General features: G+C 51.6%; 1 protein-coding gene across 1 annotated transcript in view; it reads right to left on the reverse strand.

Annotated features, from left to right (window-relative positions):
- The window catches only part of Hnrnpul1 (heterogeneous nuclear ribonucleoprotein U like 1), a 30,541-nt gene extending 20,274 nt beyond the window's left edge, over window positions 1-10,267 (reverse strand). The window contains exons 1-5 of the mRNA XM_051162634.1: window positions 9,838-10,267; window positions 6,429-6,554; window positions 4,209-4,359; window positions 2,349-2,422; window positions 911-1,050 (exon numbers count right to left, since the gene is read on the reverse strand). Coding sequence (XP_051018591.1) covers window positions 911-1,050; window positions 2,349-2,422; window positions 4,209-4,359; window positions 6,429-6,554; window positions 9,838-10,135 — 789 coding nt within the window. The 5' untranslated portion in view covers window positions 10,136-10,267. The remainder of the gene's footprint in view (window positions 1-910; window positions 1,051-2,348; window positions 2,423-4,208; window positions 4,360-6,428; window positions 6,555-9,837) is intronic.
- Window positions 10,268-13,931: the final 3,664 nt, after the last annotated feature.

Below are 13,931 nucleotides of genomic sequence, written 5' to 3' on the forward strand. Positions count from 1 at the left end.
GCCATGGAGTTTGACAGTATCTCTTTAACAGGTGCATTAAACCCTGGGTCTGCAAGCGATGGTGTGTCAGTCAGTAAGACAGCCCTGTGTCAGGGCAGCTCCAGGCTGCGGTGTTGCCACTGTGAGGACTAATGGAGATAACCCACACAGAGCTCAGCGCTGACGCTGCGTGTGACGCTATGCTACACGTGTGCAAAGAACACACAAGATTTCTCTCCCTGATGCCGGCACCGAGCTCACTGCCTTGAACATGTACTTCCCCTTAGCGTTGTGCCTGCCCGAAAGACTGCTAACAGAGACGTGGCCTTGGGGAAAGGACATGCTAATAACTTCTGTCTCTCAAGTCTACACTCCGCAAGCCAAGCTCCTGTTCCAAACCAACACGCACTGCTGACATAAACCTGACATGGAACTTTGGTAATGGCCAATGCCCAGCTCTTGGCCCCACTGTCCCCCTAGCTTCCTGAGAGTGGCGGTACCTGAGTCCACTCACTTGTGCCAGCGTGTGCTTGTAGTGAAGAGGACAACGCTCAGGGATTGTCTTCTCCTTCCACCATGCGGTTGGGAGACTGGCTGCTGGCTGTCAGGTGTGGCTGCAGTGCCCTTGCCTGCTGAGCCGTCTCCCTGGCCCCGGGACCCGTTCTTTCTTCCGAGACAGCCCCTGCGCCCACTCTACAGACATCACCGCCACACTGCTTGGCTCTGCACCACCTGACGCGAATCCCACCACAGAGAACAACACGGCTGCCCTACTCTTCTGAGACAGTCAGGCCACGGCTGCTCATCAGACCTTTGTTTGCTTGTGCACTGTCTAAGCTCAAAACAGTCTCTTGCTCTGATCAAGGTGACCGGTGACAGGCTACTCCAAAGGACAGACTTGCTTTTTGTCTTGTCTACTGCTCCCACTCACCTTCATTTCAAAACACACACGACCCCTTCTGACCCCGTAACTGGCACGGGCTCCTGACCACAGGTATGCGAAGCCCTCAATCGTCAATGGATAGCCACTACTCCGGTCTCGGGCTACTTTGAAGTGCAGGTCACAGTTATCTGTGGAGGAAAAACCCGAACAATTGGCTGCTGTTTGGGGTTCAAGGATAGGCTTCAGGAAGTCCCTCAGAAATTGTAGTAAATACTTTTGACAGTAATGGTCACAAACTAGGGAGAGGGCCTTACAGGTTCAAGCTGAGTCTCAGGATACTGAGGATACTCCAAGTGCTTTACACGTTAACCACCTCCCAGTGCTGACTGCTTAAGAGCAGATTTCTGCTGCCAGCTCTGGTATGAATATCTGACCCGAACCACACCTGCCACCCAGGTGCACCACAGACAGTCACCTCATGGCTCATGCATGGTGCCAATTCTGTAAGAAAAAAGTCAGTCTCATCTCCAGGGAATCCCCTCCCGCCCCCCTCACTTTCTTTTTTGAGACAGGGTTTCTCTATGTAGCCGTGACTGTCCTGACTCACTTTGTAGACCAGGCTGGCCTCAAACTCACAGAGATCTGCTTGCCTCTGCCTCCCAAAGTGCTGGGATTACAGGTGTGCGCCACCGCAACTGGCTAGGAAATGCTTCCTTGACCATCTTGCCCACATTTCTTGGCAGGCTGAAGACCACTGTCAATACGTCAGCATTTAGTGCTGCCCTGTGGATCACTGGCACAAATGTTTAGCTGTCTTTGACAGCTTGTGAGAGAACGTCTATGACTTTATCCCTCACCAAAACATGCAGCCAGTGCTCTATGAACACAAAAAAGAGCTGATGTGCCGAGAAACTACACTGTAAGAGCCAAGCATGCTTCTGGGTCTATGTGAAAACAGACTCACTGGCTCTACACATAGACTTGACTTCAGTGGTCTGGGCCCTCCATAATCATTCCTGAGTGGTTAAGACATACAGCCTAGGCAAAAGCCTAGAGGATAAAGAACAGGCCAGTGTCTCAAAGGACAAAGTAGCATTGCTTTCACTAGAAAAATGAGCAGCGGATGGAAACTGGCAAGCTGGGTGTCAAAGAGTTAAGTTTCCCCAGCAGCACTCAGATCGCCATGATAACAGACAACCCTTGGGTTTTCATATTCCCTTTCTGACCTTGTCTCTGGAACGTCACTGGACATCTGGAGGTAGGAAGCCAGCATTCCTCCTCCTGATGAGAAGCAAGGAGAAGCAGAAGAGCTTCCTAGGGCCCCGCAGCCACACTCAGGGACAGGCCTGTCTCTACAGCATGGCCCTGCATCCAAAGCTGTAGCTAGGGCTCCTGGATGAGCCAATGGCTCTGATGGTACCAGGAAGGAACGACGGGGCCAGGGCACAGAAGAGGGCAAAACAGACGGGGCGCTTTCAGGACTCACATGTGTCGATGGCAACAAGAGTGTCATCAAAGTCGTCTTCATCGTCTTCAGCGGGAGGCTGTGGAGAACGGCCCCTGTGTGGGAAAGAGGCACCAGTGATGTAACGGAGGGGTGGGAATGAAGAGGGTTTCTACTGAGATTTACAAGTGGCTTGCCACTTCCGCCCGGGGTTATCAAACACTTGCCGAGGGCGGTGAGCGTTCACTCCCAGCGTATGAAAAGGACAGATGGGCTGCTCTGCTACAGGGCACCATGAGCATTCAGGAGCCTTTCCACTCTAAGGTCTAACCCAGACTCTGCACACTGTGACCTGCTGCCCTCCCTCGGTGACTGCTGAGGGGAAGCCACAGTCCTCAGGTGGGGACGGTCAGGGCAAAGAAGGGCAAGGGCCTGGACAGTAACTGCCAATGGACCTTGTATCAGGCTTCTTAAAACCCACATCTGAAAGACACATGACCCACTTTTTCAGCTTCATGCTCTCTTTACAGCGTTCTTAATTATGAGCTAGGTATCTTTCTGCAACACTTAAAAACAAAAAAGGACACGTTGTTAACTCTTTGGTCATTTCAGCTATACACGCCTAACAGTCAGGAGAAGACTGAGGCCAGCACCCGGCACTCTGCTTGGATGTTGCAGACTCCTGGCTGCAGGAGCCATTAGGGAAGTTGCCCTCCAGCCCTGCTAGTCCAGGCTTATGTCACCCTAAGTCTATCCCAATGAACTTTCCGCAGCTCTTAAATTCTCCAAAGTAAGAGCTAATATCCCTCCTCTGCTCTTTGTCACCAAGTAGCTCCTGGCCTTTGTTTTGTGGGGGGAGGAGGAAGAAATCCATATGTAGGTTTCTTGTCCTAATTTCAGTTCCTATCCATGAGATGCACATCTTTCTTTTCTTCTGCTATGATGGAGGTAGAACCCAGAGCCTAACATGTGCTCAGTTAGGCAAGGGCTCCACCACTGAGTTACACCCAGGCCTCTAGGCCTTTTCTTAAACAGTTATAAGCTAGTTAGAGATAGACTTCACCAGGTAGGAAATGTGTCAGGTGAATAAACTAGAGGATGGGGGATGGGGGTGGGGATGCGGTGGGGGTGGGGATTGTGCTGGGGAACAAGGTCAGCAAATAAGTGTTCAAATTAAGGGTTACAGAGTGGCCAATAAGAATAGACAGTAGGGGCTGGAGCGATGGCTCAGCTGTTAAGAGTCCTGACTGCCCTTCCAGAGTCCTGAGTTCAATTCCCAGCAACCACATGGTAGCTCACAACCATCTATAATGAGACTGATTCCCTCTTCTGGGTATATGTGAAGACAGATCATCATCATCATCATCATCATCATAATTATTAGTATTAAAACAAAACCAAAAAAAAGCCAGGTGTGGTGGCGCATGTCTTTAATCCCAGCACTCGGGAGGCAGAGGCAGGCGGATCGTCGTGAGTTCGAGGCCAGCCTGGTCTACAAACTGAGTGCAGGCCAGCCAGGGCTGAAGCAAGAGAGTCTTTGTGAGTCTGAGGCTAGCCTGCTCGACCCAGTAAGTTCAGGCCAGTCAGGGTTAGAGAGACCTTGTGTTAAATGGTGGGTGGGTGGGGAGAACAGACACTGTATAGCTGCAGAAGAAGTAAGGAGAAGGGCTGAAGAGGCAGACTGGCATCTTACAAGTAAAAATCTAAGGTGTCTAGAATTTGCTTTGCAAGTAGTAAGGAAGGAGGACTAGGAGGAAGGATCAAAGCTTAAGAAAGCTCAGCCTGGCGGGCAGTGAAGAGTGAAGGAAGGAGAACCAGGGAGGGAGTAACCCGCCCCCGCCCCCGCCCCCTCCAGGCGTGGAGATGACCAAGAACAGAGTGACCGCAGTCTTATGTACCCACCTTCGGTCCTCTCGGTGCTCGAAGTACCCACGGCCCCGATTCTCTTCAAAAGGCCTCTTTCGACTCTGGAATTGTCTGTCTGGCTTGAGCTGCGTGGCCTCATGGGGGAGGAAGCTGGGTGGTGCTTCTTGCTTCATTTCTGTTTTTAGTTCTACTGTTGGACCAATCAGAGTGGTCAAGACACTTGGAAAACCCTCAGATTACAACTTCTCTAACCCCTTTTACTCCTGGTGATGCTGCCAGGCTTGTGACTCTAGTCAAGGGCTGAGCTCCAGAGGCCTACTGAGTGAGCCAAGGAGGCCAGGGTATGCGGCTAGATGGGTGACATTCTGGAAATGGGGCCTCAACACTAAATAAGAACAAGACCCCTCAAATGACTTCAAGGTAGTAGAACAACAGTTTCCGGCTAATGTTCTGAAGGTTCATGAGTGCTGTGGGTAACCTTGGCCTACACCAGGAGGGAGTGAGCCCTAAGGGAATGCAAAGATCCCATAAACGCTGAGAAGCAAGAGTCACATTGTCTCCTCCCACAGAACTTGTACGGAGCTTCTCTCTGACAAAGGCAGGGAAGAAAGTGCACTCGGCAGAGTCCTGTGATCTAGAGCAAACTCTAGCAGCCTCAGTCACTCCCTACAAAGCCCCATCAGCCAACTGGGAGGGCCAGCTGTCCAGCTGCTCTTGCAGCTGCCTCATTAAATCACACCAAACAAGATGCCGAGGGGGGATAACATTTGGGACCTGAGAAAGCCCCAGCTCTCAGACAGATCCCACAAATGGATGACCAACAAAGAGCAAGCTCTGGACTCATGCTGCCTTACTTTCTCGACCGACTTCCAGTGCTTGCTTTAAGCCACTTCCTAACTTTGGCCCATGGACCCAGTCAAAATACCTGGCTCTCCAGGACAGAGGTGGCTACCTCCATGGCTTAAGCATAGGCCAGACTCAGAGGAGCCCACTGGTGCTGGTTAACAGCACAGAAAACCACTTCCAGGCCACATGACCCCAGCAAGCCTCATCGTCTGACACAGATCTTCAGTGTCTTTATGTCCCTAGCTTCCCCACAAAACAGAAAACAAAACCACAAAAACCCAGCAAAGGCTTTAACTTTTGGATGAGGCAGAATGGAATTAGGTATGATCAACTAGATTCACGTGAAACGACGTGGGTGGGGCTGGGTCTAGTGGAGCACACCAGTAACCCAGGCATGGGTGGGGCCGTGTCTAGTGGAGCACACCAGTAACCCAGGAGTGGGTGGGGCCGTGTCTAGTGGAGCACATCAGTAACCCAGGCGTTTGGAGACTCAAGCAGGAGGGTCCGAATTCCAGACCAGCTGAGCTCTACTGTGAACCCCTGCCACAAAACAAACCAACTTTTCTTTTAAAATACTGCAATACCAGGAGTAGAGCGGTCACAGTTCTGGTTTAGCCATTTCAACAGTAGGACTTTTTTCTTCTATACAGTCAGTCTTACTTACTTACTTACACACACACACACACACACACACACACACACACACACACACGCAGTCATGTATCAAGAACATTGGTCTGGGCCAGTTTCTTGGGTTTTAGCCTCAGTTTTGCCACCAGACAAGTCATCTCACATAAAACGGGGAAAAGCTACGCCTCCCTGTTTACTATAGAAAACACTGGTATGCAATATTATAGGTACATGTTTTAGAAATCTAGAGTTTAAAAACAAAATATGAGGTTTATTTCAATTGAGGATTTCCTAGTGCCTTTAATGAACAATAAATTCCCAAGAGGCAGTACAGCTATGCTGCATTTTTCCAGCTGCAGCTGGCTAAGGATTCTTTTCCAACAAGTAGTCTAATGGAGCACCACACTGCATTCAGAAAGCTCTTCCTGGCTCCCACAGTGCAAGACCCTAAGGCTCAAGCATCAGCACCCAGGTCTAAACCTTCCAGGGTGCTGGCACTAACACCTAGAAAGATACCAGGAAGCCAGACTGAGTTATTTTCTTCAAAGCCAAACAGAACTGGGAGGGAAATTGAGGCAGAGGGACCAGGAGTGCAAAGCCAGTCCCAGCTCCCAAACCAGAACCAAGAATAAAACACTGAACTCCAAGCAGAAGAAAAACAGTATCCCAGCCTGAAAACCCTTACCAGAAGGACAAAGGCCAGAGACCTGCCCAAGAGGGAAATGTAGTCTTATTGACATTCTGTTTCCATCAGGACAGCGAGCGTGGGAGCCTTCCTACCTGGGCGGTAGGCCTGCTGCTGCGGCTCCATGTCTAGTGCTCTCCTGTCATAGCCTGACTCATTTTCTTGCTTGATGACTGGTGCTTCGTAGAATTGGTTCTGTCTGGTAATATTGTCCATGACATCTTAAGATTGGGGAAAAAAATCAAGTTAGATGAATGCATTGAAAAGGCTTCTGTAAACCAAGACATCCTCCTCACTGAGGTGAACAGACTCAGAAGGCAAAGAGTAACACCTTCACATGGAAACCTATTTGAGCAGGGGGTGACTCCAGTTGCCCGTGGGTACATCCTCTGTGCCTCAAAAGTGTGTGATCAGATCCCTAATGGAGTTTTATAGGAACTGAATACATTAAAACCAACAGAGGAAGAAGTTCTTTGGCTAAAATGAAATGGTAGAGTCAAAGAATCTAAGTCCAGTTTGATTTCTCCAAGTTTAGGCTCTAAGGATGTACTGGGCACTTCACTGAGCAGTTAACTGCCAGTCTCTACTTGGAGCACAAAGCAGCCCTCTGACAGGTCCTAGTCATCTGCTAGCGAACACTTCCGCCTGCCCCCTGCCTTCTGCTGTGCTCATGATTAAATCTAGGGCTTCCTGCATGTATCTCCAGCAGAGCCAACACAGTGTACAGACCTCTGGAATCACAATAGCTTCCAAGCTCATGAGGAGTAGGGCCCCAACAGCTGGAACTAGGGAGTGGTCAGGACAATGCTCTGTTGGCCCAGGAGGTGATGAAGAGGGCCAATGCTTATGGAATGCATCCCCTACATCAGACCCCGGGACGCAGGTGATATAAACTTGTCCCACTAAAGCATCCAGTTTAGGGAGACAGATACACATTGACAGACACGTGCACTACAAACTGTGCATGTATGACTGTATATGGAGCTCAAAGAGCTGAGAAAGGATCCAGTAAGGAGCAGATAAGCCTCAGCTCAAAGGACACATCACTTGGCGTCAGAGGCTCGCTGGTGAGAACATCCTGGAGAAGAACATCTCACGTGAAAAGCTTAGCAGCAGGATTACACAGGAAACAGAGAACAAACTGTACTTAAGATGGGTAGCATGCAGCTCTCTGCCCCTGGGACAAGCGTGCTGATAGGTGCCTCCAGCGGCCAGCCATAGCTGTGCCAGGAGGAGCGAGGCAGAACCACAGGGAAGGAGGCTACTCTGCCACTGTTAACTGGATTCTTTCTCAAAGAGCAAATACATCTGGGCACAAACCAGGTGCAGCCCTAAGGGAGGAAAGCTAGAAGTCATGTGGCTGGCTGTGGCGTGTTTACCAAGGATGTAAGAAGAGCTTACTGGAGAGGGACCTGAAGGGGGCTTAGAGGAATTGGGGGGGGGGGGGGGGGTAGCAACAACAAGAGGGGACAGAGTATCTCCTTAATTGAAACACAAAATCCGCTCAAACCATTCTGCTTCCTTCTGAGCCTCAGGACAGTGTTTACCCCAGAAAGCCCATGCTCTCTCCCTTACAGGCAGTAGGCTGGCCTAGAGAGGACACGGTGCTAGGGTCCTTTTGGACTCTCTGCGACATCCCCTTAACAGGCCACCCTGGTGTGAAGCCCTTTAGACACACGCTCTCATGACTAACAACGCTCGGACACTCTTACTATTCCCATTTTATAAGGAGACCAGGCTCAGAGGGGAAATGATTTGCTTGGCTCAAAAAGGCTGGAGCCCACTGTCTATCCTGGAGCATCCCACTGACTTTCTCAGTACCCTTCTGCCAGAGCAAGGTCAAGGCTGCAGCAGGAGGCTCCTTTGTAAGCCTTTCTTGCCAGGGTTCCTCAGCTCCACAGTCACAGGCTACTCCTCCCTTCTTGGAGGGAACTGACCACGGAAGACTTGCCAGCACACAGGCAATCCCTAGACCATTCTACACCCAGGATGGCGCCCCCACAGGACCCCATTTCTCAGGAACAAGAGAGGGCCAGATGCCAATCCCAAGCCTCTTTTGAGACATCCCCCCCACCCCACTTATTGTTTAGTCCCAGGCCCCACAGCGCCTTCTTCTCAGAAAAACACTCTCAGCCTTGGATGGCACAGTGTCTAGTTCCCTCTTCCACCAGGGTCTCCTTTACTCAGGGGGCTGCTGCAGCACGCGAATCCTAACTCTTACACACTTCCGGGCTGATCAAGTTCCCCTATATCCCCTTGACAACCATCTCCCTGGGCACACAAGGAGCTGCTTCTGGGGACTCAGGAGCCTGCTCTTGGAAAGGAATCCTCCCTCAGCTCCGCCAGGAGGCCCCCAGGCAAATCAACACATTTCCTTTCTTCTTCATGACCTCCATGTCTCCCCCCCCCCCAACCACACACTTCATCCACTTGCTACCAACTTACTCCCAACTCCAGCTCGCCCTCTTTTGAGAACTATCCATAGCAAACTGTGCAAGGCCACTCAGCAGAAACCAGGGGGTATTGTTCTCAGAGCCGTCCCAATTCTAGACGCCCCCCCCCCAAGCTCCTTTATCCATTAGAAAATACTGTCCTTCCTTGTCACTGTTTAGTCCCCAAAGTTCTTGCGCCTCCTCTAGAAGCCTACTAGATAGCCTGGACCTCCTGGCACCAAATACCCAAGTTATTATCGCCCCATCTTCAAGGATGGCCCTGTAGCTGGAATGCAGGAGTTGAAGTTGGGGGGAGGGGGCCGACCAGGGTCCAATCTTCTGTTGGTCTCTCATTATCCCCTAAAAGCTCACCCGCAAACACTGGGGCATTCAGTCCATGTTTGGGGAAACTCTTCCCAGCCTCGGATCCCCGCAGCTCCACTACTAGGCAGATCTCCCAGTATCCCATCCAGGAAGGAAACCGGAAGATCCTCTACCCTTAAAATTCTTCCAGCCCGGGACCTTCGGTCATTCTATCCCCTACCTGGAAATCGGGCTTCTGAGGTCCAGCCCAAACGGCGGACTAGCACGGCCTCCCAAACTGTCAGCTCAAAAAACTCAGCTAGAATCACCGTTTCCAAGACTCTACTACCCCTGACACCCCTTTCCCCCCTAAAGCGTCTTGTTTTCCCGACTTTCTACAGCTCCAAGGGGGGGGGGGGGAGACGACACACGGACACACACGGACTACAAAACAGTTTCCGAGCTCCAAGCCCCAGAATATAAAACCCTCCCCATTCGCTCGCTCGTTACCCTGGTCGCCTAAAAATAAGTAAATAAATAAATCTACGGCCCCCAGCGCCAGCCCCCCAGGGTTTTCCCTGCCCGGAAGGCCAGGATCCGCCCTCAGGCTGCCCCGAGGCCCTGTCCGCAGATCCTTTATAGCGGCAGGTGGCGGGGAATCCCTGGATGCTCGCCGCAGCTCCGTGGAGTCGAGCTCCTGCGTCCCCACTGCCCGTCCTCAGCCCGGACTCCAGGCTCCCCGGGGACCCCCCGCCCCGCGCACTCTCACAATGTCCGTCCGGCCCCGAGTAGCCGCCGGGCTCCGGGTGCGGCTGCAGCCCGGGAGGCGGTGGCTGCGCGGTCCCCTCCAGCTCGGAGCCCCCCTCGGTCTCGACCTCCTCGTTGCTGCGCCCAGGTAACCCCGGATCGTCGTCGTCAGCCTCGAGCTCCCGTTCGTCTTCGGGCTCCTCGGCCTCCAGCGCCGCCAGCAGTCGCTCAGCAAGCTCGGCCTTCAGGCCGCGGGTGTCCAGGCCGCGGCGCTGCAGCTCCTCGCGCAGCTCGTTCACCTTCAGACGGCGCACATCCATGGCCCGGGCCCCCGGGGCGGCCCCCGAGCCCGGCCCGGCCTCCCGGGGCTCTGTCCCCACTAAACCTTGCCTGTCAGGAGGCGAAGGGGGAGAAGGGGGGGGCCACTCCAATGGCGGCGGCGGCTCAAAATGGCCGCCGCCGCCGCCTCCTCCCCCTCGCCCGTACCGTACGCTGTAAGGCGAGTCACGATTGGTCAGCGCTTGGGGGGGCAACGGGCGTGGGGCCCGGTGGGGCTAAGCCAATCACAGCGCGGCTTTCAAAACCAAAAAAAAAAAAAAAAAAAAAAAGGACGGCCGCAATGGAGGGCTCCGGGGCTGCCGGAGAGGAAGCGTTAAGCCTACGTTGAAGCCGCGGCCAAAGCGGAGGGCGGGAAAAGGCAAGAGGCGGAGCAAGCACTGATTGGGCGGCGCCCGCGCGCCCGCAGCGTACGGTCAAGCGAAGGGAAGGGAGTGACGTTTCGGAGCCATCGGCAATGGGATCTCAGGACGGCCGCCCGCTCTCTCCGAGCCGTCCTCCTCTCGGGCTCTCCGTAAAACACGACTCTAACCCGGTCTTGATCTCCGCGCCCCACACACAGTCCAAGCGGGCAAAAACCAAAAAATCAACTACGGCCAATCAAACGCGGAGGGGAAGGAGATCGGCCAACCCTCGTTTTTTGTTTTTGTTTTGTTTTTTTCCCGGTTGCCCTTTCCGGAAACCGGAAGGAGGTTGATTCGCGGAGGGCCCGCCCCTTGCCGTTAGGGCGGTTTCAAAACAACCTGTCCGCCAATCGCAGTTACTGTTCTATCTCATCCCAGCCACTGCTTGAGCGCTTTAGGAAGAGCTAACTGGATTGGTCGTTCCGGAGAGGCTTGCCTCGCAAAGTTCTCCGTCCCCGGATGGTGTAATACGGAACAGACATTAAGCGGATGTATTATTGTTACTCGTCGGTTTGTTAGGGACGCAGCTGCCCTTACGAGATACAAACAGACAAGCGGAATTGGTTCTGGAGGAGCGCCGAAGGGTCGGAAGCAGGGGTTAGGCTAACAACGGGGGAAACGCTGTGCGGCAAACCGCGCCCCTCCCTTTGGTAGTACATTTCCCCCACCCCAGGGCGCTTTCTCTAGGTTTGCACTGGACGAGCCTCTCTGCACGCTACCATGGAGCCTTCCCGCTCTGGACCTAAGCCGCAGAAATTCGCGCGGTCTCCATCACTCAGTCGTGCTGTTCGGTGTCTATACTGACCCGAGAATCCGTACTTAGGACAGGTGTTGATCCGCACACCTGTCGCCCCTAGCTCAGAAGGCAAACATTTAGCGAAACACCACCAGCTAGACACACAATGCAAACGCCCAACTGACACCAATCCATAGCCTCAACGCCCAACGAAAGCCACGAACTACTTAGAAAAAGGCAAGGCTGGGCGGTGGTGGCGCACGCCTTTAACCCCAGCACTCGGGAGGCAGAGGCAGGTGGATCGCTGTGAGTTCGAGGCCGGCCTGGTCTACAGCGTGAGTCCAGGACAGCCAGGGCTACACAGAGAGACCCTGTCTTTAAAAAAATAATAATAATAAATTATTTTTTTTTTTTTAAAAGGCAAGCACCACACAATAGATAATAGGCGTGACAGGGCAAATTCACCAATTCTGGATAAGACCTCTCTCTCACAGCAGTGTAGGTGTGGCACAAGCACGCAGCATCCCACGACAAGGATCCGCTGGGATGGTTTGCGCTACAAGATTACGCCACAGCAATCTAGACACACAGCACCCACACAGAAAGCGGGACAGACACTCACGTGGGCCCGGAGGTTCCAGTCCAGACACCCCGCCCCCTCGCCCACGTCAGACTTCCTCTCTCCTTCCAGCTCCCAACAATGATTTGTTTAAAAAAAAAAAAAAAAAAAAAAAAAATCCAAAAAAAAACAACTTTGTGGCCCGGATTGAACTGTACCGGATTTTCGAAAGCCACCACCGGGGGGCGACCGGGCCCCACCTAGGAATCTTACACACGCACTAGTCGACCCAGGAACAAGTGAGGCGTCAGAGGGCTGGCCTTGGCGGGGAGTTCTTTTGTACATCTGTGGATCAAGATGTTCTGGTCTATTTTTCCTTGTCCTTGAATGTTTGCTGTGTGGCAATCTGTTGCGCTGGTACTCTATAGGTCTGGGCATGTTTTTAATTTGTTTTCTTTGTCGAGACAGTCTCATGTAGGCCAGGCTGGCCTGGCTTCTCTATATAATCAGGGATAACCTTGAATTCTTGACCTTTCTGCTTACGTTTCTCAAGTGCTGGGGTTACAGGCACCGCATCTCATTCTCGAGAGTTGTGTAACGCTGTCCCATGTCTCAGTAAAAATTCTTCCTACCGACAGTGAGAACCTGCCTACTGATGTTTGCGGGTTTACCAGTGTGGGTTTATGTTTCTTTTACTGTGAATAACTGTGCCTTTGTATATGCGACTAGGTGCGCCTGAGCATGTGCAGTATTCACGTGTCTTGTTACTTTGGAGTGTGTGTGTAAGACCTTGTGGGGATCTCAATCTCTGTCTCTATATATACGGAGACATGTATATATGGATGTTTATCCATGTATATATATATATACGTGTATATATACATATATATGTGTGTATACGTATCCATACATACACATATATTCCCTCAGGGCTTTCTGAGAGTCTGCCTTTCCTCACTTGTATATATTTGTCTGTGTACATGGTTCGTGTCTGCCATCACTAACGAAGAAAACACTCCCAGATCCATCATCCCCTCCTCCTCCTCCTCCTCCTCCTCCTCCTTCCTGGTAGGGTCCCTCTATGTAAGCCATGATGGCCTGCAAACTAACTCTCCATCCTCTTGCCTCTCAGGTGTTGGAATTATAGGTACATACAGCAGCCCTTCTTTTTTACCAATGGGGAAACAGGATCCCCAGGGAGAGGGGCCGTTACACAGCCGAATGGAGACAGGAGACAGACTAGTGATTGACAAAAGTTTTTTTTTTTTATGTGATCTGAGCCTCTCTGGAGGCACCAGAGTCCACACTTTAGACAGGGATGAGGGACTGGCTCAAGGTGCCAACATGGCCCCAAAGGAGGGAAGATGACCCATCCCTTGGAAGGAAGGAGACATTCCCAATACATTGCACAGGCTTAATGTGGGGTGCACTCTCCTCCCCCTTGAGGAGAGGAGGAAGCATCACAGGTGGCTAAAGGGGGGAAGGGCTTAAGAGATGAAAGCTACAAGCTTCCATCCTTGGAATCGTACCGAATATTCTAGACCTGTGGACCTTAAGAATCTTAGACACTTAGAAATATTGGATTCTTAAATTACAGTGCTTAGAGCCTTAAGATTTTTAGGAAAATGCATCCTTGGACATTTAATGAAGTGCTAGAAAGGCAGAAGGTAGCACAGAAGCTAAGGTGTCCAGCATTAGAAACGGTTAGAACTTTGGTGTTTAGTTAGCCATAATTAACTATGAGCCTCTTATGACTTAAATGCTGAGGACCCAGAGTCTTGGACCCACAGCATCTTACAGTGCCTGAGATCAAGAGCAGGCGAACATTAGAGTTTTAGAGCTTTATAATTCTGTGATCTTGGAGCATATGAGGTGGAAGCTTAAAAGAATCTAGACCCTTGGGCCACATTTTAGATTATTAATCACATCCCAGCTTAGAAATTCCATCTGGAGACTCTTAAAGCTTTTGAATTTCAGATTCTAGGATCTTAATCCCTTGAGATGCGGGATTTTTGTATAAAAAGAATCCATGATCATTAATGCCTTAGAAACTGTAGTTGACCGTCACTGGAGACGTAAAA

Source organism: Acomys russatus, chromosome 19 (assembly GCF_903995435.1).
Source record: "Acomys russatus chromosome 19, mAcoRus1.1, whole genome shotgun sequence".
Lineage (NCBI taxonomy): Eukaryota > Metazoa > Chordata > Mammalia > Rodentia > Muridae > Acomys > Acomys russatus.